We start from the raw sequence: 23,439 nt of genomic DNA, 5'->3' as shown, positions 1-23,439 counted from the left end.
GTCTAGCACGCGAACGCGACGAGAATATCAAATCTGGGGAGTAATCGTAGCTCGAGTGACGTAGGCACGCTTGGGAGTAGTGCTTTACAGAAGCTTTACACACATTGTGTTTGACTGTAATGTCTCCTGTGTCTAGGAGGCCTGCAGTGCCCCTGTCTAGTTGCTGTGGTGTAGACTAGTCAGTTCGACCTAAAACGAGAGAGGAGACCTATTTCCTTTTACTGCACTGAATTTGACCTGGGCCCATAGTGCACTGTATTTGACCAGGGCCTATAGTGCACTGTATTTGACCAGGGCCTATAGTGCACTGTATTTGACCTGGGCCTATAGTGCACTGTATTTGACCTGGGCCCATAGTGCACTGAATTTGACCTGGGCCCATAGTGCACTGAATTTGACCTGGGCCCATAGTGAACTGTATTTGACCTGGGCCCATAATGCACTGTATTTGAATTTGTATGTATTATGGATTCTCATTAGTTCCTGCAGCAGCTACTCTTCCTAGGGTCCATTTAAAAATTACAATGCATTCATAACAGATTTCACAACACACTTAAGTGTGTGCCCTCAGACCCCTACTCTACTACCACATATCTACAACACAAAATCCATGTGTACGTGTGTGTATAGTGCGTATGTTATTGTGTGTAGATATATAGGGATTAAGTTTCAGGTTTCAAGTTTTAACCCAGTAATCAGCAGGGTGTAACGCAGTAACCAACAGGGTGTAACCCAGTAACCAGCAGGGTGTAACCCAGTAACCAGCAGGGTGTAACCCAGTAACCAGCAGGGTGTAACCCAGTAACCAGCAGGGTGTAACCCAGTAACCAGCAGGGTGTAACCCAGTAACCAACAGGGTGTAACCCAGTAACCAACAGGGTGTAACCCAGTAACCAGCAGGGTGTAACCCAGTAACCAACAGGGTGTAACTCAGTAACCAGCAGGGTGTAACCCAGTAACCAACAGGGTGTAACCCAGTAACCAGCAGGGTGTAACCCAGTAACCAGCAGGGTGTAACCCAGTAACCAGCAGGGTGTAACCCAGTAACCAGCAGGGTGTAACCCAGTAACCAACAGGGTGTAACCCAGTAACCAGCAGGGTGTAACCCAGTAACCAGCAGGGTGTAACTCAGTAACCAACAGGGTGTAACCCAGTAACCAACAGTGTGTAACCCAGTAACCAGCAGGGTGTAACCCAGTAACCAACAGGGTGTAACCCAGTAACCAACAGGGTGTAACCCAGTAACCAGCAGGGTGTAACCCAGTAACCAGCAGGGTGTAACCCAGTAACCAGCAGGGTGTAACGCAGTAACCAACAGGGTTTAACCCAGTAACCAGCAGGGTGTAACCCAGTAACCAACAGGGTGTAACCCAGTAACCAACAGGGTGTAACCCAGTAACCAACAGGGTGTAACCCAGTAACCAACATGGTGTAACCCAGTAACCAACATGGTGTAACCCAGTAACCGGCAGGGTGTAACCCAGTAACCGGCAGGGTGTAACCCAGTAACCGGCAGGGTGTAACCCAGTAACCGGCAGGGTGTAACCCAGTAACCGGCAGGGTGTAACCCAGTAACCGGCAGGGTGTAACCCAGTAACCGGCAGGCTGTAACCCAGTAACCGGCAGGGTGTAACTCAGTAACCGGCAGGGTGTAACCCAGTAACCGGCAGGGTGTAACCCAGTAACCGGCAGGGTGTAACCCAGTAACCAACAGGGTGTAACCCAGTAACCAGCAGGGTGTAACCCAGTAACCAGCAGGGTGTAACCCAGTAACCAACAGGGTGTAACCCAGTAACCAACAGGGTGTAACCCAGTAACCAGCAGGGTGTAACCCAGTAACCAGCAGGGTGTAACCCAGTAACCAGCAGGGTGTAACCCAGTAACCAACAGGGTGTAACCCAGTAACCAACAGGGTGTAACCCAGTAACCAGCAGGGTGTAACCCAGTAACCAGCAGGGTGTAACCCAGTAACCAGCAGGGTGTAACCCAGTAACCAGCAGGGTGTAACCCAGTAACCAACAGGGTGTAACGCAGTAACCAACAGGGTGTAACCCAGTAACCAACATGTTGTAACCCAGTAACCGGCATGGTGTAACCCAGTAACCGGCAGGGTGTAACCCAGTAACCGGCAGGGTGTAACCCAGTAACCGGCAGGGTGTAACCCAGTAACCGGCAGGGTGTAACCCAGTAATCGGCAGGGTGTAACCCAGTAACCGGCAGGGTGTAACCCAGTAACCGGCAGGGTGTAACCCAGTAACCGGCATGGTGTAACCCAGTAACCGGCAGGGTGTAACCCAGTAACCGGCAGGGTGTAACCCAGTAACCGGCAGGGTGTAACCCAGTAACCGGCAGGGTGTAACCCAGTAACCGGCAGGGTGTAACGCAGTAACCAACAGGGTTTAACCCAGTAACCAGCAGGGTGTAACCCAGTAACCAGCAGGGTGTAACCCAGTAACCAACAGGGTGTAACCCAGTAACCAACAGGGTGTAACCCAGTAACCAGCAGGGTGTCATTTGGGATGTACACACAGACTATTAAAGTGTACTTTTAATGACAGTGTGTGGACAATGCTGTCCCTTTTAAGGAGGAGTGATTCATCATAGCTGTGTGTGTGTGTGTGTGTGTGTGTGTGTGTGTGTGTGTGTGTGTGTGTGTGTGTGTGCATAAACATTTGAGCCTGTGTGTTGCTGTATCCTCTCCTTAACCCTGGTGGAGGAAGTTACTGTGGCTAGGCTACAGCTAACAGTCTACAGAGAGGATGTTAGTATGTCTTAGCCACACAACGTGGCATGATAACACCATGCTCCACTGTCTCCTGTTCTCCCTGCTTTATTTAGATATACTGAGGCATTCTCTCTCTCTGCCTTTCGCTCTCACTCTCAATGTCTATCTCTCTTTCTCTCTCTTTCCCTCTCTGTTTCTCTGTTTCTCTCTCTGCCTTTCTCTCTCTATCTCTCACTCTCAATGTCTATCTCTCTTTCTTTCCCTCTTTCCCTCTCTGTTTCTCTCTCTGCCTTTCTCTCTATTTCTCACTCTCAATGTCTATCTCTCTTTCTCTCTCTCTTTCCCTCTCTGTTTCTCTCTCTGCCTTTCTCTCTCTATCTCTCACTCTCAATGTCTATCTCTCTTTCTCTCTCTCTTTCCCTCTCTGTTTCTCTCTCTGCCTTTCTCTCTCTATCTCTCACTCTCAATGTCTATCTCTCTTTCTCTCTTTCCCTCTCTCTGTTTCTCTCTGCCTTTTCCTCTCTCTCTCTTTCTGTCTGTCTGTCTCTTTCTCTCTCTCTCTCTTTCTCATTGACTTCCATCCAGGATGGGGAAAAACAGCAGCGGTTTATATAAGAAGGATTATGTGCTTTGACAAACACAGTGAAACAAGAGAACTGCCTCATTTAATGTAATGTACGGTGTCACTCACCAATCACACACACACACACACACACACACACACACACACACACACACACACACACAGGATAGAGACGGGGTTTATTCAGGAGGAGGCAATGCTACTGAACGGAACGTTTAGATAGAAATTAGTTAAGTAGAACAGCGATACCATGTGATCCTATATGAAAATAAATTGGGATTTCCCCATTCAGAGTTATTTTACAATCTGTGATTATTTACAATGGGAATGCCAATGCCAACTGTTGTCATAGAGTCGTCATCAATATCATCATGACTCATGATAGACTGTGGATTTGAAAAAGGACACCATTTTGTACCTATCTTTAAACCATATGGGTTTTTTTTGGGGGGGGGGGGGGATTGATCCAAGGGCCTTCAAAAGGGGAGTGGCCCACCGGGACGCAAGTTGCCCATCCCTGTTCTACCACGAGTTTTGCGTGTTAGAGGGTTAACAACAGCAGTAGTAGACGGGCAGCTGAGAGTGAGTTCACTCCCAGTCCATGAGATTAACAATGGAACAACAACAATGAAGTATGGCTGTGTGTTTACAATGTTTACATCCACTGCTGTCATTTCCTGGTACCACTAGTACAATAGGCATACATTGGGATTCATAGTGATAGTAATGGTGGTAGAGGATAGGGCGGTGTGAGTGTGTGTGGTGCTGGTTCTGTGTAGTGGCCTACTAATGGTCTGCTCCCTTTCAGCTGTTGCGGTTCACTGTGCTGTTCTGTGAGACTATCATCCTGCTAGCGCAGAGCAGAGTAGACAGACTAGGTCTGAAAGCAGCAGTCCACAGTCACATACAGACAGGTAGGCAGCACACAGCGCCACATAACAGACAGGCAGGCAGCACACAGTGCCACAGAACAGACAAGACAGCGGGCTTCAAAGCCTCATTAATCCAGCCTCCTGCTGTTCACTCACACTGCACATAATACATGGGCCTGGATTGACTTCTAGTGGATATTTAGTGGAACTGCAGAAGTATTGACAAAGATATTATAAAGATTTTTCTCTGTGGTATTGATGATAAAATATGTGGGAATAATAAAAGTTAATATAACACTAGTTATATGAGCAGTTATTGTATTGGCTCTGATAGCATTTAACTTTCTATTTTAAGTCTTTTCTTAGAATGGCCAGGTGTGGTTTGGCCAGGTGTGGTTTGGCCAGGCGTGGTGTGGTTTGGCCAGGCGTGGTTTTTTCCTCCTGCGGTTGGTGCTGGCACCACGGATGGTGCACTTCCCAAATGGCACCCTATTCCCTAAAGTACACTACTTTTGACCAGGGCCCATAGGGATCTGGACAAAAGTAGGGTACTATATAGGGAATAGGGTGCCAATTGGGACGTAGTAATGGAGTCTTGACACACAAAAAAAGCAGACTTATATAGCCAGCTGCAAAAACACATGGTGTCACACCGTGTCTACACCATTTCCAAATGTGTTTTTGATTTCAGATTCAGAATAATGTTTTCTTTGCGCCTAACTAACTACCTCCACAGCACTGCGGAGGGCTACTGTACAGCTTTCCAGTGTTGAAATGGACAAGGGCCTGACATCAACGTGTTCCTAATGTGTTTTCGATTATGCCAATTGTAATTATAACCCATGTCAGTGTTCACAGCAATGTCGTAGTGAAATGATTACAACAATAAACTGATTGAACACATCACTTCTAATCAGGCCATACATTATAGAGGTCAGGAAATTATTCTGACAAATGGTAACATTTATTTTATGTGAATAAAATCATAACTTCTTTCACAGCTTTTTTTCTTTCCTTCAAGGACATGCAGGTAACCCTAATCCACTATCAACATTCAAGCAACTAGATAAGGCCACTGCGTGACTGTCCAAGGGTCAAACCACAGAGAAATACATATAAATTCAATTTAAGGGGATTTATTGGCATGGGAAACATGTTTACATGGCCTAAGCAAGTGAAATAAACAATAAAAGATTTACAGTAAACATTACACTCACAAAAGTTCCAAAAGTCATATTATGTCTGTATTGTCACAATTTTCGTCGTCAGATGAAGAGTAGTCATCGGACCAAAGCGCAGCGTGGTAAGTGTTCATGTTAATTTACTAAAAAACAACACTAAACAAAAAAATAACAAGAATGAAACGAAACAGTCCTGTCTGGTACAGACACAAAGACAGAAAATAACTACCCACAAAACACAGATGAGAAAAGGGCTACCTAAGTATGGTTCTCAATCAGAGACAACGATAGACAGCTGCCTCTGATTGAGAACCACACCCGGCCAAACACAGAAATAGAAAACATAGAATGCCCACCCAAACTCACGCCCTGACCAAACCAAAATAGAGACATAAAAAAGGAACTACGGTCAGGGCGTGACATATATACAGTGTTGTAACGATGTGCAAATAGTTAAAGTTTTTTTTTTTAAAAAGGGAAAATAAATAAACATAAATATGGGTTGTATTTACACTGGTGTTTGGTCTTCACTGGTTGGCCTTTTCTTGTGGCAACAGGTCACATATCTTGCTGTTGTGATTGCACACTGTGGTATTTCACCCAATAGATATGAGAGTTTATCAAAATAGGATTTGTTTTTCGAATTCCTTGTGGGTCTGTGTAATCTGAGGGAAATATGTGTCTCTAAAATGGTCATACATTTGGCAGGAGGTTAGGAAGTGCAGCTCAGTTTCCACTTCATTTTGTGGGCAGTGTGCATATAGCCTGTCTTCTCTTGAGAGCCAGGTCTGCCTATGGTGGCCTTTCTCTATAGCAAGGCTATGCTCACTGAGTCTGTACATAGTCAAAGCTTTCCTTAATTTTGGGTCAGTCACAGTGGTCAGGCATTCTGCCACTGTGTACTCTCTGTTCAGGGCCAAATAACATTCTAGTTTGCTCTGTTTTTTTGTTAATTCTTTCCAATGTGTCAAGTAATTATCTTTTCTCATGATTTGGTTGTGTCTAATTGTGTTGCTGTCCTGGGGCTCTGTGGGGTCTGTTTGTGTTTGTGAACAGAGCCCCAGGACCAGCTTGCTTAGGGGACTCTTCTCCAGGTTCATCTCTATGTAGGTGATGGCTTTGTTATGGAAGGTTTGGGAATCGCTTCCATTTAGGTGGTTGTAGAATTTAATGGCTCTTTTCTGGATTTTGATCATTAGCGGGTATCGGCCTAATTCTGCTCTGCATGCATTATTTGGTGTTTAACACTGTACACAGAGGATATTTTTGCAGAATTCTGGTGTTTGTCCCATTTTGTGAATTATTGGTTGGTGAGTGGAACCCAGACCTCACCAAGCTCTAGGGAAACGGTGTCTAGATGGAATTTTGTATTTGTGGTTCTGGCAACTGGACCTTTTTTGGAACACCATTATTTTTGTCTTGCTCTCTCTCTAGTCTAGAACAAAGATGTATAAAGAATGCATTGTTTACCCTCCAGCTTCGATTAAACCATTTAATCCAGACAATTTAGTGAAAATTCTGTAAGCATACCCATGTCATTATATTTTGACAGTCTGTTCTGTTCTTGATGTTGACTGATGTCATCCACGAACTCCAGCGGCCCCGCCTCTTCCTCCTCTTCCCCCATATGATCGTCATTCTCCACACGGCGTCTCTCCGCGGCCATGGTAACAGCACCGTCTAACGGACTACTGCAGACAACAACAGAAACAAGTGCTTCTCTTTGAGGTACAATCATATTCTCTTCATGCACATAGTTGTAAATACTAGCTATTTGTTTGTCTTTGGGTTTTTGTGGCATACTTGCGCGGACGTAATTTATTCGAAATGAGAGGGTATTTTCTTGCCATGCGATCCGTTTTGTTATCTGGCCTAAGCTTGGGGTGTAACTGACTGGAGGTTTATGGGAAATGTTGTTTCATTTACACATACTGCTGATTAAAATAGATGGAGAGATGTCTGTGTTTGAACTACAAGACCAGGGTCCTGATATGCGGAGATAGATTTTATGGTTAATGTGCATTCTTTGAAAATGTTTCCTTCTGATGTTATTATTGTTGATTCACATACTAGCCCATTAGTAATGCTAATGATAATGGTTAACATATTTACCATAGCTAGCTAGCTACATTGTGAAGATCGTGTTTGCTAGCTATTTTAGCTAACTATGAAACCCATCTGGATTAAGTAGGGCTACATTAAATAGGCTTTGAAGTTAATGTAGTTAGTTTAGCTAATATGAACATATGGTTAATGAAAGGTATGTAGGTGTAACCGGAATGAAGGGACACTGCTATCAACTATAGGACATCCTGCTTACCACGGGATAAGATTTTATTTATCTAGGCAGGTCAGTTAAGAACAAATTCTTATTTACAATGACGGCCTACACCGGCCAAACCCGGACGACGCTGCCCTATGGGACTCCCAATCACGGCCGGGTTGTGATACAGCCTGTATTCGAACCAGGGTGTCTGTAGTGACACCTCAATAACTGAGATGCAGTGCCTTAGACCGCTGCTACCCGGGATCCTACTGCTTGTCTAGCACAAGGTTTCCCAAACTAGGTCCTGATAACCTCTTAGCCCCCACGGTTTGATTATCTCTTAGCCCCCACGGTGTGAGAACCTCCTAGCCCACACGGTGTGATAACCTCATAGTCCTCCAGTTTATATAGTTTATTATATCTAACTCTTGTTTTGAGAGAGGGTTTGCTCTTACTCCAATTTAAACTAGTATCTGCAAACCCTGGCTGTCCAAACAGTCAATTGATTTCAGATAGTATGTAGCTAGCTGGTCAGCTAGCTAATCCGAACATAGTAAGTCTGACAAGCCAACTCTACACACTGAAGAAAGGGATCATATGACACAGCCAGCAGTAGAGCAAAGTAAAGGGAACCCAGAGCTCTCACTACTGTTTGACAACAGTACCCATTGTTAATAAAGCCTGTGAGCCATGCCATGATCTTGGTTTACTTGCGTCACTTTTACATTCTCAGGGCTGAGATAATGTCATACTAATATAGCTTAGTTTCAGTGTAGTGACTTATAGGTGCAGGGTACAACAAGTCAACTACAGAGAGAGATACCCGCACACTGATGATGATTGCCTCAGTTTTATTGTGCAACGTTTCGACCCGAAGATCGAAGGAGAACTTTCATCCTAATGTTGCCTTCTTTTGTTTCCCTGCCAGACAGTTCCAGCACAGAGACATTGTCCTCCATTTAAGATGAACCTGGCAGAGATCTGTGACAACGCTAAGAAGGGCAGAGAGTATGCTCTGCTGGGAAACTATGACTCCTCTATGGTCTACTACCAGGGAGTGATCCAGCAGATACATAAACACGGCCAAGCCCTCAGAGACCCTGCACTCAAAGTCAAGTGGCAACAGGTGAGACTCTCCCAAACACATACATTACACATGCATGTTGCAGCATAGAAGCATTGGTAATAAGACATTATGAACGCTCAACAAGTAATAATGTGATGTACCGGTTGGCTAAAAGTGTTACCGAAATGTCCTCTCTCACTCTCTCTCGCTCTAGGTGAGACAGGAGTTGTTGGAGGAGTATGAGCAGGTGAAAGGCATTGTGGGTACTCTGGAGAGTTTTAAGGTGGACAAGCCAGCTGACTTCCCCGTCCCTCAGTCTGAGGAGGGGCCCAGAGACCCTGCAGTGTGGCCCCCACCCACCCCTGCAGAGCACAGGTACATGGAGTGCCTGAGACCTAACACAATTCCTCAGGTCTCAGGCAATCTTAATCATCACTTGAGCCTGGTTCCCCCAAACCAGCTCCATTACTGAGTGGAGTGGAGGAAACCTGACGGAGTAAACAGCACCTGGCTGTGTAAGGTCTCATTTTTAACGAAGAACAAGTACAGAGCTTTAAGTTAATATCTTAAGGCAACATCATGTGGAGCATTGTAGCGTTAACACCGTAACGTTATAGCTCCAATAACTCTGTGTGTGTGTGGTGTGCATTGAAGTGGACATATCAGTGTGTTGTTATCCACTGATATGAGAGGAGGAAATGCCACTTAACCAAATGATCCCCTCTGGAAGTTGACAAGCTGCTGCTTCCTATTGGATGTTCAGCTGCAGCAGCACATGGCAGAGAGTAGGCTACACATCTTCTGAATAGCATGGCGATTACAGTGACAGGACCATCATAAAAAGGTTACATGCTGCATAGTTTCATTCACTAGCTGTATGTCTTATGACTTTCTAAAATAGCCTATAGGCCCTGTAGCATCGTACAGCCACCATGATCCCTCAAACTGACGTTCTGTTTCGCTACACTGCTTGGACTTTGATTGCTTAATGGAAAATGTGTGTCTGTCTGCCTGTCTATGTCTGTGTGTGTCTGCCTGTCTCTGTCTGTGTGTGTCTGCCTGTCTCTGTTTGTGTGTGTCTGCCTGTCTCTGTTTGTGTGTGTCCCTGCGTGTGTGTGCCTGTCTCTGTGTGTTTGTGTGTGTCCCTATGCATGTGTGTGTTAGGGCCCCTACTGCAGTGAAGCGTCCTAACAGTGGGGTGAAACCCCAGCAGAGGAAGGACTCTCCAGGTATGCAGCCCAGAGGGGCTCCGGGAGGGAGGGGCCAGACCAACCCTAAAACAGACCGCCCCGCCCCCAGGGACGCCCCCCGAGGCACCAAGGTCAGAGACGACAAGGTCCGTGTACAGCTGGAGATACTACACTTATACTGTTAGGGCTGGTTTCCTGGACACATGAAGTCCTGGACTGAAAATCATGCTCGATCTCTATCTAAATAACTTTTTGAGTCTAGGACTAGACTTGATCTGTGTCTGGGAAACTGGCCCTTAAACTCGCATGTCTGTTGCCCAGGGTAAGAAGAGTATATAAAGCAGGGAAGTTAAACTTGTGTTAAACATGTGTGTGTGTCCTGCAGGGTAAAAAGGCTGTAGCAGAGGGAGCAGGGGATGGAGAGCTGAAGAAGTTTGATGGTTCGGGGTACGACAGTGACTTAGTGGAGGCACTGGAGAGGGACATCGTCTCCCGCAACCCCAACATACACTGGTACATTAAACACATCACCTTGCTGACCTGTGTGTGTGTGTGTGTCACTCTGACTCACTCACTTTGTGTGTATCACTGTAGGTCTGACACATTGCTGATATGTTGTGTGTGTGTGTGTGTGTGTGTGTGTGTGTGTGTGTGTGTGTGTTCCAGGGGGGACATTGCTGACCTGGAGGATGCTAAGAAGCTGTTGAGAGAAGCGGTGGTTCTGCCCATGTGGATGCCAGACTTCTTCAAGGGTATACGCCGACCCTGGAAGGTAACACACACACACACACACACACTTAAAAGGCAATGAGAGAAGAGTACCTTGAGGAGTAGTGTGTGACGTCGTCAGTAAGGGCTGTAACTTGACCGTATTAACCGCCACACCGGCAGTCAGGAGTCATGACCGCAGGCAAATTCCACGTGACCGCTGAGTCACGGTAACTAGGCTTCTCCAAAACTGTGGTCTGATGCCGCTGATGGTCATTAGTAGTCTACCAAACTTGTTAACGGCCAGTCGCTAATAGCCTGGTACTCAGCGCTCTATTGTCCCTCTAATCACTCTGCCAATGCAAATGAAATGAAAGTTAAATAAATGAACACTTCAGGAGAGCCCTGGCATTCAGAGTTTGAGTGGAATAGGATCACCTGTTGCCTAGCCAGAGTCAGATCATCATAGCTGGTTGATGCATGGAATGAAATAACTGTTTCTATAAACCCATATTATGGTACATTTCTATAGGCTATGCAATTGCGTGAGAAAACAAGAGTTTCTATTAAAAAGAGGAGGATCCCATCATCTTTCTATAGGCTTGGCCTACTATATTTATTTCTCATAATATTAATCACGTTGCTTCTCTTTACAACCGGAGTAGCCTACCTGGCTGGCAGGAATATCAACTGTGGGAAAGCGTCCTCCATTCGCTATTTAAGTGCAAACGGATGACATGCATTTCCCCCTGTTCTGACCGGTGCATGATAATGGTCCAGTCTAAATCAAAACTAATTTCAGAGATCTATTATATTAGAATACGACAAGACAAGATTAAATTGAGAATAGTCTGACGGGTGAGAATATTGTAACTTGTGAGTGATGCCCAGGGTGTGCCAGTCTAACGCTTCCAACACACCCTGACAGCGTCATTGCATTTTGATACACCACAATTACATTCATTTCCAATGAAAACGCTGTGTTTGTCCTTGCAGCAAAGCGTTGCAGAGGCAGTTGGAGTGCGTTCTGTGTGGTGCCATATGTTGGGTTTATCGAACGTACGCGTCAAACTGTATGCGTAGACGGCTTGACAGAAATGGTAGCAGAAGGTGAATGTTGAACTTTTGATGCTGCGTACTACTGAGGTCAGGGCTCTGTGCAGGCCAGTCAGGTTCTTCCACATCGATCTCAACAAACCATTTCTTTGTGGACCTCACTTTGTCCATGGGTGCGTTGTCATGCTGAAACAGGAAAGGGCCTTGTCCAAACTGTTGCCACAAAGTTGGATAGCATAGCATCGTCTAGAATGGAGGGAGCCCTTACCGCAGTAACGTGACATTGTATGCTGTAGCATTACTATTTCCCTTCACTGGAACTAAGGGGCCCAAACCATGAAAAACAGCCCCAGACCATTAGTCCTCCTCCACCAAACTTTACAGTTGGCACTAAGCGTTCTCCTGGCATTTGCCAAACCCAGATTCGTCTGTTGGACTGCCAGATGGTTGAAGAGTGATTAAACACTCCAGAGAACGCGTTTCCACTGCTCCAGAGTCCAATGGCGGCGAACTTTACACTACTCCAGCCGATGCGTGGCATTGCGCATGGTGATCTTAGACTTGCGTGCCGCTGCTCGGCCATGGAAACCCATTACACGAAGCTCCTGACGAACAGTTCTTGTGCTGACGTTGCTTCCAGAGGCAGGAAAACTGAAATCCGTCTTACCTCATTTCTAGCAGCATGTCACCTGTGCAACTAGAGGTGAAAAACCTCTAGGTCACCTTTACTCCACACAGAGAGACACGTACAAACCTCGCCCTCCATTTGGTAAATCTGACCATAACTCTATCCTCCTGATTCCTGCTTACAAGTAAAAACTCAAACAGGAAGTACCAGTGATGCGCTCAATACGGAAGTGGTCTGATGAAGCGGATGCTAAGCTACAGGACTGTTTCCCTAGCACAGACTGGAATATGTTCCGGTATTCATTCGATGGCATTGATGAGTTTACCACATCAGTCACCGGCTTTATTAATAAGTGCATCTACGGCATTGTCCCCACAGACTGTACGTACATATCCCAACCAGATTACATGCAACATCTGCACTGAGCTAAAGGCTAGAGCTGCCGCTATCAAAGAGCAGAACACTAATCCGAACGCTTATAAGAAATCCCGCTATGCCCTGCGACGAACCATCAAACAGGCAAAGCGTCAATACAGGACTATGATCTAATCCTACTACACCTGCTCTGACACTCGTCGGATGTGGCAAGGCTTGCAAACTATCACGGATTACAAAGGGAAACCCAGCCGTAAGCTGCCCAGTGACACAAGCCTATCAGACGATCTAAATGCCTTCTATGCTCGCTTCAAGGTTAGGAAAACTAAACCATGCATGAAAGCACCTGCTGTTCCGGACGACTGTGTGATTGCCCTCTCTGTAGCCGATGTGAGTAAGACCTTTTTAAACAGGTCAACATTCACAAGGCCGCAGGGCCAGACGGATTATCAGGACGTGTACTCGGAGCTTGCGCTGACCAGTTGGCAAGTGTCTTCACTGACATTTTCAACCTCTCCCTGACCCCAGTCTGTAATACCTACATGTTTCCAAAATATTTAGCTGTGCAACCTGCAGTTTTAATTTGGGAACACCCAGTGTGACTAGAAATAAAAAATCACCCAGATAATAATTGATTTAGGCTTCGCGTGCCATAGTCATCGAGTCCTCTTTCTCCCTCCAACGGCTGTTTGCTTCCGGTTCCCAGGTTATGCACACCATGCCCCACCCCTTGTCACTCAAGTAGGCAGCACACTGTTTATTCTCTCAGCATGCTGTCAATTCATGCACTCAACACAGATTCTTCCAAAACAAGAACATAGCTTCTTTACACCTTGCCCTCTGTTATACAATTAGTTTTTTTGTATTTTGTTCTCTGCAAAATGCGAGTTAGCTAGTCTAATATGCATGTACAGTGGCAAGGAAAAAGTATGTGAACCCTTTGGAAACACCTGGATTTCTGCATAAATTTGACATAAAATTTGATCTGGTCTTCATCTAAGTCACAACAATAGACAAACATAGTGTGCTTAAACTAATAACACACAAAGTATTGTATTCAATATAGACAAGAAAAATACATAATTTAAACATTCACAGTGTAGGTTGGAACCCCTAGGCTAATGACTTCTCCAAAAGCTAATTAGAGTCAGGTGTCAACTAACCTGGAGTCCAATCGATGAGACAAGATTAGAGATGTCGGTGAGAGCTGCCCTGCCCTATAAAAAAGACTCACAAAATTTGAGTTTGCTATTCACAAGAAGCATTGCCTGATGTGAACCCTCCCTAGAACAAAAGAGATCTCAGAAGACCTAAGATGAAGAATTGTTGACTTGCATGAAGCTGGAAAGGGTTACAAAAGTGCTGCCTCAGGGCCTGGACAGCTTGCTATCATCGACGGAAAAATGAATTCCCAAGTTTATCAAGACATTTTGCAGGAGAATGTTAGGCTATCTGTCCTCCAATTGAAGCTCAACAGAAGTTGGGTGACGCAATAGGACAACGACCCAAAACACAGAAGTAAATCAACAACAGAATGGCTTCAACAGAAGAAAATACGCCTTCTGGAGTGGCCCAGTCAGAGTCCTGACCTCAACCCGATTGAAATGCTGTGGCATGACCTCGAGAGCTGTTCACACCAGACATCCCAAGAATATTGCTGAACTGAAACAGTTTTGAAATGAGGAATAATACAAAATTCCTCCTGACCGTTGTGCAGGTCTGATCCACATCTACAGAAAACGTTTGGTTGAGGTTATTGCTGCCAAAGGAGGGTCAACCTGTTATTAAATCCAAGGGTTCACATACTTTCCCCACCTTGCACTGTGAATGTTTACACGGTGTGTTCAATAAAGACATAAACTTATAATTGTTTGTGTTATTAGTTTAAGCAGACTGTGTTTGTCTGTCTATTTGTCGTGGACTTCAGAAAACAACAGCAAAGTTAGCACCCCCCTATCCACATCGACAGGACAGCAGTGGAGAAGAAGGAAAGTTTAAGTTCCTCGGTGTACATATCATAGACAAACTAAATTGGTCCACCCACACAGACAGTGTGGTGAAGAAGGCGCACAGTGCCTCTTCAACCTCAGGAGGCTGAAAAACAAATTGTCTTGTCACCGAAAACCCTCACTAACTTTTACCGGTGCACAATTGAGAGCATCCTGTTGGGCTGTGTCACCGCCTGGTACGGCAACTGCACCGCTCTCAACCGCAAGGCTCTCCAGAAGGTGGTGCGGTCTGCACAACGCATCACCGGGGGCAAACTAATGCCCTCCAGGACACCTACAACACCCGATGTCATAGGAAGGCCAAAAGATCATCAAGGACATCAACCACCCGAGCCACTACCTGTTCACCCTGCTTCCATCCAGAAGGCGAGATCAGTACAGGTGCATCAAAGCTGGGACAGAGAGATTGAAAAACAGCTTCTATCTCAAGGCCATCAGATTGTTAATCAGCCACCACTAGCACAGAGAGGCGGCTGCCTACCTACAGACTTGATATCATTGGCCACTTTAATAAATGGAACACTAGTCACTTTAATAATGCCACTTTTAAGAATGTTTACATATCTCGCAATACTCATCTCATATGTATATACTGTTTCCTTCACTATCTATTGCGTCTTGGCTGCTCTGTCACTGCTCATCCATATATTTTATATGTATATATTCTTATCCCATTCCTTTACTAGATTGTGTGTATTAGGTTTTGTTGTGGAATTTGTTAGATATTACCTGTTAGATACTGCTGCACTGATAAGCATTTCGCTACACTCGCAATCACATCTGCTAACCATGTGTATGTGACCAATCAAATTAGATTTTATTTTATTGTTGTGGCCTAGATGAAGATCAGATCAAATTTTATGACCAATTTATGCAGAAATCCAGGTATTTCCAAAGTGTTCACATACTTTTTCTTGCCACTGTAAGTCTCATGGCTCAAAGTGGATGAGAGATTGACTTCATCACTATTTGTTTTTGTAAGACGTGTTGACAAGCTGAATGAACGGAGGTGTCTGTTTAAACTACTGGCACACAGCTCAGACACCCATGCATACCCCACAAGGCATGTCACCAGGGGTCTCTTTACAATCCCCAAGTCCAGAACAGACTATGGGAGGCGCACAGTGCTACGTAGAGCCATGACTACATGGAACTCTATTCCACATCAGGTAACTGATGCAAGCAGTAGAATCAGATTTTAAATAACTTATAAAAATACACCTTATGGAATAGCAGGGAATGTGAAGAGACACAGACACACATAAACATGATAAGACACATACTCTACACACATGTACACATGGATTTTGTATTGATGATATGTGGTAGTAGAGTAGTTGCCTGAGGGAACGCACTTAATGTGTTGTGAAAAGTGCAATGAAATGTCATGTAATATTTTTAAATTGTATATAACTGACTTAATGTTGCTGGACCCCAGGAAGAGTAGCTGCTTCCTTGGAAACGCCTAATGGGGATCCATAATACATACAAATTTAAGGAACCTGGCGTGTGCCTAACATAATGCATATTGCTAATGCTAATCGCTAACTAGCTAGCTGGTTAGCTAAATGCCATTTAGCTAAATGCCATTTAGCTAAATGCACTAGCTAGGACAAAACAAATGTTAGCTGGAATACAGGTTGCTACCACTGGTAGTGTATGGTGTAGATCAGCATGTTATTTGTACAATGGCATGTTCTGAATCAACCTATTCAAAACATTTAGTCTAAATGTAACATCTATTCAAGTGGTCCCTTGGGAAACACTGACCAACACTTTGGTACATTTTATGTGGTGTTAGGAGCACCTGTGCTACCAATGGTAAAACATTCATTTAGAGCCCTTGCCCTCAGGCCCAATCACGTGATTAAAGGGGGTCAATATTTCACTGGTCTCTCAGTGTCACAACCAAACACATACGTCACACGAAGACCATGTAGTGTAGGAATGCGTGGTTTCTTACATGGGAGTGAATGAATGAATACAGTGAATATTTTTGAATGATGACATGTATGGATGGATATTCAGAGGTTGCTCTGTCATACACCACTCAGGCCTGTAAGTGGTGATGTTGTACAGTAGAAATTCATGAAGTTTGGAAAAGATTGGCCTACTGTCAGCGCGACTCCTCTGTATGCAATATATGGCGTGTGTCTCCTCTCTCTCTCTCTACCAGGGTGTGTTGATGGTGGGCCCACCAGGGACAGGGAAGACCATGCTGGCTAAAGCCGTGGCTACAGAGTGTGGCACCACCTTCTTCAACGTGTCCTCCTCCACACTCACCTCCAAATACAGAGGAGAGTCTGAGAAACTGGTTCGCCTGCTCTTTGAGATGGTGAGTGTGTGTGTGTGTGTGGTCTCTTGTGACGGACGAAAAAACCAAACGTAGAACTTTGAGGCCAGCTCTCACATTTTCATTTGGTTCTGGGTTGGAGAGTGTATGATGTGGGCAGTGCCGCCTCTAGACCTTCGGAGGACCTAAGTGAGAATAGCCCCCCCCCCCCCCACCTCGCAGGTAAAACGTTTTAGTGCTATCTTAGCAGCGTTATTTTTTTGTTGGCAGTGTTAAAGTAAATTCCTAGCAATTCTACACATTTTCCCATGTTCATATGACATCTGAATGATTTTGACTAACAAAGTCAATGGGGGGGGGGGGCTGGGGGGTCAGGGCCCCTGAGCACATGCTCCTGCGTGCCTGGTCAGTAATATGGTGATGATTAGGCCTACTACAAGGTTTATATAGCTGACGACTAGACTACCTTACCTAGCAATCCATATGTTTTTTTTTCTTTTTCTGACGGATAATTGAGTGACTGACAGAACAAGTGGAAAACTGATGATGCACAACCACATTTTGAAATGACACCTTGTGTATTCTAACTCTCAACAGTAAATTGTATTTTTTGGGGGGGGGGGTGGGGGGAGTGCCCTAGAATACACGGGGCCCTACAAGTCTGCTTATAGGAAGAGGTGGGTCTGGGTGTGTTTTTGTGCTTTTTTAAATAACATTCTTCAGAACCATGTTCTACAAGATGTTGACATAGAGATGTAAAAGATAGAAAGGTATAGGTATTAATAGAAGAGACCATTATGAGAATGTTTTTTTGTTGTTGAAAAGACGTTGAAAATATGTCTGTTTGGTTGAAAATATGTCTTTGGTTGCTGGGGAATACTCAATGAACCTTTTTTTTTTTTTTAAATGAACCTTTTCTCTCCATTTGTGTCCAGGCGAGGTTCTATGCCCCGACCACCATCTTCATAGATGAGATAGACTCCATTTGTGGGAGTCGAGGGAAGTCGGATGAACACGAAGCCAGCCGCAGAGTCAAGTCAGAAATACTGGTACAGATGGACGGTGAGAGAAGTTGGAGGAGAGAGGAAAAAGGAGATAGTGGTGCAGAGGGAGAAAGCGAGAGAGTTCACTGATTTCTGAATATGTTGTTTCTAGCTCGGCTGCTGAGGTGTGTTTTTGGGGAAAAGTATCTGACTGTACCATTGTTGTCCAGATGTAGGGGGAGCTATCTGACTGTACCATTGTTGTCCAGATGTAGGGGGAGCTATCTGACTGTACCATTGTTGTCCAGATGTAGGGAGAGCTATCTGACTGTACCATTGTTGTCCAGATGTAGGGAGAGCTATCTGACTGTACCATTGTTGTCCAGATGTAGGGAGAGCTATCTGACTGTACCATTGTTGTCCAGATGTAGGGAGAGCTATCTGACTGTACCATTGTTGTCCAGATGTAGGGAGAGCTATCTGACTGTACCATTGTTGTCCAGATGTAGGGAGAGCTATCTGACTGTACCATTGTTGTCCAGATGTAGGGAGAGCTATCTGACTGTACCATTGTTGTCCAGATGTAGGGAGAGCTATCTGACTGTACCATTGTTGTCCAGATGTAGGGAGAGCTATCTGACTGTACCATTGTTGTCCAGATGTAGGGAGAGCTATCTGACTGTACCATTGTTGTCCAGATGTAGGGAGAGCTATCTGACTGTACCATTGTTGTCCAGATGTAGGGAGAGCTATCTGACTGTACCATTGTTGTCCAGATGTAGGGAGAGCTATCTGACTGTACCATTGTTGTCCAGATGTAGGGAGAGCTATCTGACTGTACCATTGTTGTCCAGATGTAGGGAGAGCTATCTGACTGTACCATTGTTGTCCAGATGTAGGGAGAGCTATCTGACTGTACCATTGTTGTCCAGATGTAGGGAGAGCTATCTGACTGTACCATTGTTGTCCAGGTGTAGGGAGAGCTATCTGACTGTACCATTGTTGTCCAGGTGTAGGGAGAGCTATCTGACTGTACCATTGTTGTCCAGGTGTAGGGAGAGCTATCTGACTGTACCATTGTTACCCAGGTGTGGGGGGAGCTTCAGAGAATGACGATCCCTCTAAGATGGTGATGGTTCTGGCTGCTACTAACTTCCCCTGGGACATCGACGAGGCACTACGGAGACGACTGGAGAAGAGAATCTACATCCCACTGCCTACAGGTGACCTCTGACCCCTCACCTTTTAAACCTAACCTCTGATCTATATCCCCCTGCCTACAGGTGACCTTTAACCTTTCAACCCTAATCTCTACCCTTACCCTGAACCGAAGATGCGGAGATCCTGTTTCATACAGATGTCTTGCATATTAACCTATTCTTAAAATGTATCTGATGTGCAGAACATTCACTTTGTTGTACAGTTATACCTGTATGTCTTTAGCTGTAGGGTGTGTTGTTAACCCCCATTCCTGTGTGTGTGTGTAGCTGTGGGTCGTGCTGAACTGCTGGGGATCAGTCTAAAGGAGGTGGATGTGGCTGATGATGTGGACCTGGCTCTCATCGCTGACAAGATAGACGGATACTCTGGAGCTGACATCACCAACGTCTGCAGGTCTAGCTTTGTGTGTGTGTGTGCGTGTGTGTGTGTGTGTGTGTGGGGGGGGGGGGGTTATTCTATAATTTTGGGGACTTTAGGCCAGTAAAACAAGGACAATTCTCCCTCGTGGGGACATTTCCCATATACCCATGAGGACAAAAGCTATAGAGGTTAGGGTAAGGGGTTAAGTTTAGGGCTAGGGTTAGTGGTTAGGGTTAAGTTTAGGGCTAGGGTTAGTGGTTAGGGTTAAGTTTAGGGTTAGGGTTACAGGTTAGGGAAAATAGGATTTTGAATGGTAATTAATTTTTAGTGTTCTTGTGAGACTGTTCCCATGACTGACCCTTGTGAGTCGTGACTAGTCGTGCGGCATCGTGTGTGTGTGTGTGTGTGTGTGTGTGTGTGTGTGTGTGTGTGTGTGTGTGTGTGTGTGTGTGAGCTAAGGTCACAGTCATGGCTCTTGGCCAGGGGCATCCCCTGAACACACCCTTTATATAACAGAGAGAGTTGAGTCCACAGAGGGAGAGGGAAGGGGAAAGGAGAGGGGGAAGAGGGACAACAATGTGTCCTCAGGAGGTCAGGCCTCTGTATGTGACCCATTAGATGTGTGCTTTACATTTTAGTTATGCGTACATTCGGAAAGTATTAAGAACCCTTGATGTAATCCACATTTTGTTACGTTACAGCCTTATTCTAAAATGTCTTTAAAAAAAACAATTACTCATCAATCTACACACAATACCCCATAATGACAAAGTGAAAACAGGTTTTTAGACATTTCTACACATGGATTAAAAATAAAATACCTTATTTACATAAGTATTCAGACCCTTTGCTATGAGACTTGAAATTGATCTCAGGTGTATCCTGTTTCCATTGATCATCCTGTTTCTACAACTTGATTGGAGTCCACCTGTGGTAAATTCAATTGATGGATATGATTTGGAAGTGCACACACCTGTCTATGTACGGTCCCACAGTTGGCAGTGCATGTCAGAGCAAAAACCAAGCCATGAGGTCGAAGGAATTATCCGTAGAGTTCGGACAGGATTGTGTCGAGGCACAGATCTGGGGAAGGGTACCAAAACATTTCTGCAGCATTGAAGGACCCCAAGAACTCAGTGGCCTCCATCATTCTCAAATGGAAGAAGTTTGGAACCACCAAGACTCTTCCTAGATCTGGCCGCCCGGCCAAACTGAGCAATCGGGGAAGAAGGGCCTTGATCAGGGAGGTGACCAAGAACCCGATGGTCACTTTGACAGAGCTCCAGAGTTCCTCTGTGGAGATGGGAGAATCTTCCAGAAGGACAACCCTCTCTGCAGCACTCCACCAATCAGGCCTTTATGGTAGAGTGGCCAGACGGAAGCCACTAATCAGTAAAAGGCACATGACAGCCCGCTTGGAGTTTGCCAAAAGGCACCTAAAGGACTCTGTCCATGAGAAACACGATTCTCTGGTCTGATGAAACCAAGATTGAACTCTTTGACCTGAATGCCAAGCGTCACGTCTGGAGGAAACCTGGCACCATCCCTACGGTGAAGCACGGTGGTGACAGCATCATGCTGTGGGGATGTTTTTCAGCAGCAGGGAGACTAGTTAAGATCGAGGCAAAAATTAACGAAGCAAAGTACAGAGAGATCCTTGATGAAAACCTGCTCCAGAGCGCTCAGGACCTCAGACTGGGACAAATGTTCACCTTCCAACAGGACAACAACCCTAAGCACACAGCCAAGACAACCCAGGAGTGGCTTCGGGACAACTCTCTGAATGTCCTTGAGTGGCCCAGCCAGAGCCCGGACTTGAACCCGATCTAACATCTCTGGAGAGACCTGAAAATGGCTGTGCAGCGACGCTCCCCATCCAACCTGACAGAGCTTGAGACGATCTGCAGAGAAGAATGGGAGAAACTCCCCAAATACAGGTGTGTCTAGCTTGTAGCATCAAACCCATGAAGATGGCTGTAATCGCTGCCAAAGGTGCAAACATTTCTAAAAACCTGTTTTTCCTTTGTATAAGGTGGAATTTTGGGTTGATTGATGAGGGGGGGAAATGATTTAATATTTAATAAGGTTGTAACGTAATAAAATGTGGAAAAAGTCAAGGGGTCTGAATACTTTCCAAATGCACTGTATCCATGTTTTTTTGTGTTTTGAGATCAGAGCTCTGTATGAAGAACGCATCTACCGTTAAATAAACTGTCTCTGTCTCTGAGTGTGCCATGTGTGTCTGCCCCCACAGAGATGCATCTATGATGGCTATGCGTCGGCGTATCCAGGGCCTCTCTCCAGAGGAGATCAGAGCTCTGTCTAAAGAAGAGCTTCAGATGCCTGTCACCATGGACGACTTCACAATCACCTTGAAGAAGATCTCCAAGTCTGTCTCCGCTGCCGACTTGGAGAAGTACCAGGCCTGGATGGACGAGTTTGGATCTGTCTAGAGAGAGGACACAGCACCAGGAGTGGAAGAAAGGACTGTAAGAGCAGAGTGGGAGAGGACCAGTGGGGATTGGAGTGGGAGAGGACCAGTGGGGATTGGAGTGGGAGAGGACCAGTGGGGATTGGAGTGGGAGAGGACCAGTGGGATTGGAGTGGGAGAGGACCAGTGGGATTGGAGTGGGAGAGGACCAGTGGGGATTGGAGTGGGAGAGGACCAGTGGGGATTGGAGTGGAAGAGCAGAGTGGGAGAGGACCAGTGGGGATTGGAGTGGAAGAGCAGAGTGGGAGAGGACCAGTGGGGATTGGAGTGGAAGAGCAGAGTGGGAGAGGACCCGTGGGGATTGGAGTGGAAGAGCAGAGTGGGAGAGGACCAGTGGGGATTGGAGTGGGAGAAGACCAGGAGAAAGAGACATGTATGTGAAGTGTAGAGGATCTAGAGGAGGTTGTGACTGGTGAAGAACTAGAGGCCAAGAGTGTGAGCCAAGAGGATTGAAGTGTGTAAAGCGGAGACGAATGGACTAGAGTGTTTGGCTGAGATTTAAAGGGTACATCTCAATAGTCTAAAGTTGCTTCCTCTCTTCGTCCCCTTGTCTTCATCTCCTTGGCTCTTCATCTCCTTGTCTTCCTCTGTATCTGTTGGTCCATCCCTCCCTCCACTCACTACACCTCTATGTGTCTGTGGAGATGGAGTCTGTCACTGCATCTAAAATGATACCCTATACCCTATATAGTGCACTAAGGGTCTGGTCAAAAGTAGGGCACTATATAGGGAATAGGGTGCCATTTTGGATGCAGTCTGTGAAACTCTTCGCAGACGCCTTGGACTGATACTTGAATGGACACCTACAGACACTAACCCCCACACACATTCACCAGGAGATGAAATGTACCTGAACAGGTTGGGTTGAATGGTTCAGCTGTTCGTTTGACCACCTAGCTATCACAGTGTCTGGAAATGTAGATAATACACTGAACAAAAATCTAAACGCAACACGCCACCATTTCTACGATTTTACAGAGTTACAGTTCATATAAGGAAATCAGTCAATTTAAATAAATTCATTAAGCCCTAGTACATGGATTTCACATGACTGGGAATACAGATAGGTATCATATCTTTTTTTTTAAAGTAGGGGTGTGGATCAGAACCAGTCAGTATCTGGTATGACCACCATTTGCCTCAGGCAGCGCGACACATCTCCTTTGCATAGAGTTGATCAGGCTGTTGGTTGTGGCCTGTTGAATGTTGTCCCACTCCTCTTCAATGGCTGTGCGAAGTTGCTGGATATTAGCTGCAACTGGAACACGCGGTCGTACATGTCGATCCAGAGCATTCCAAACATGCTCAATGGGTGAGATGTCTGAGAATGCAGGCTACGGAAGAACTGGGACATTTTCATCCTCCAGAAATTGTATACAGATCATGCTGAAACATGAGGTGATGGCGGTGGATGAATGGCACAACAATGAGC

General features: G+C 45.4%; 1 protein-coding gene and 1 long non-coding RNA gene across 3 annotated transcripts; one reads left to right on the top strand and one right to left on the bottom strand.

The window, feature by feature from the left end:
- Positions 1–6,606: 6,606 nt before the first annotated feature.
- LOC120021600 lies at positions 6,607–13,924 on the bottom strand. Its single transcript, XR_005472537.1, has 3 exons — positions 13,814–13,924; positions 10,566–10,648; positions 6,607–7,052 (listed from the first exon to the last, which is right to left on the bottom strand). It is a non-coding gene; the product is annotated as an uncharacterized LOC120021600 (long non-coding RNA).
- Positions 7,019–22,037, top strand: katnal1 (katanin p60 subunit A-like 1). Of its 2 annotated transcripts, none has more exons than XM_038965400.1 (11): positions 7,019–7,089; positions 8,560–8,753; positions 8,908–9,068; positions 9,858–10,029; positions 10,269–10,396; positions 10,550–10,655; positions 16,836–16,994; positions 17,888–18,014; positions 19,024–19,158; positions 19,423–19,549; positions 21,771–22,037. In XM_038965400.1, exons 2-11 carry the CDS (start codon positions 8,592–8,594, stop codon positions 21,967–21,969), a joined length of 1,476 nt encoding a protein of 491 aa, XP_038821328.1. In that variant the 5' UTR covers positions 7,019–7,089; positions 8,560–8,591; the 3' UTR covers positions 21,970–22,037. The 2 variants fall into 2 exon arrangements, with proteins under 2 accessions (XP_038821328.1, XP_038821327.1); XM_038965399.1 differs by having other exon boundaries at positions 8,556–8,753.
- Positions 22,038–23,439: the final 1,402 nt, after the last annotated feature.

This window comes from Salvelinus namaycush, chromosome 26 (genome assembly GCF_016432855.1).
Source record: "Salvelinus namaycush isolate Seneca chromosome 26, SaNama_1.0, whole genome shotgun sequence".
NCBI classification, from domain to species: Eukaryota; Metazoa; Chordata; class Actinopteri; order Salmoniformes; family Salmonidae; genus Salvelinus; species Salvelinus namaycush.
The sequence above is the reverse complement of the archived record's forward strand: the minus strand, read 5'-3'. Positions and strand labels throughout refer to the sequence as shown.

Coding starts and splice junctions, on each gene's coding strand:
- katnal1 (XM_038965400.1), top strand. CDS start 8,592: ATGAACCTGGCAGAGATCTGTGACAACGCTAAGAAGGGCAGAGAGTAT. Junction 8,754..8,907: donor TCAAAGTCAAGTGGCAACAG/GTGAGACTCTCC, acceptor CTCTCGCTCTAG/GTGAGACAGGAGTTGTTGGA. Junction 19,159..19,422: donor CTACATCCCACTGCCTACAG/GTGACCTCTGAC, acceptor GTGTGTGTGTAG/CTGTGGGTCGTGCTGAACTG.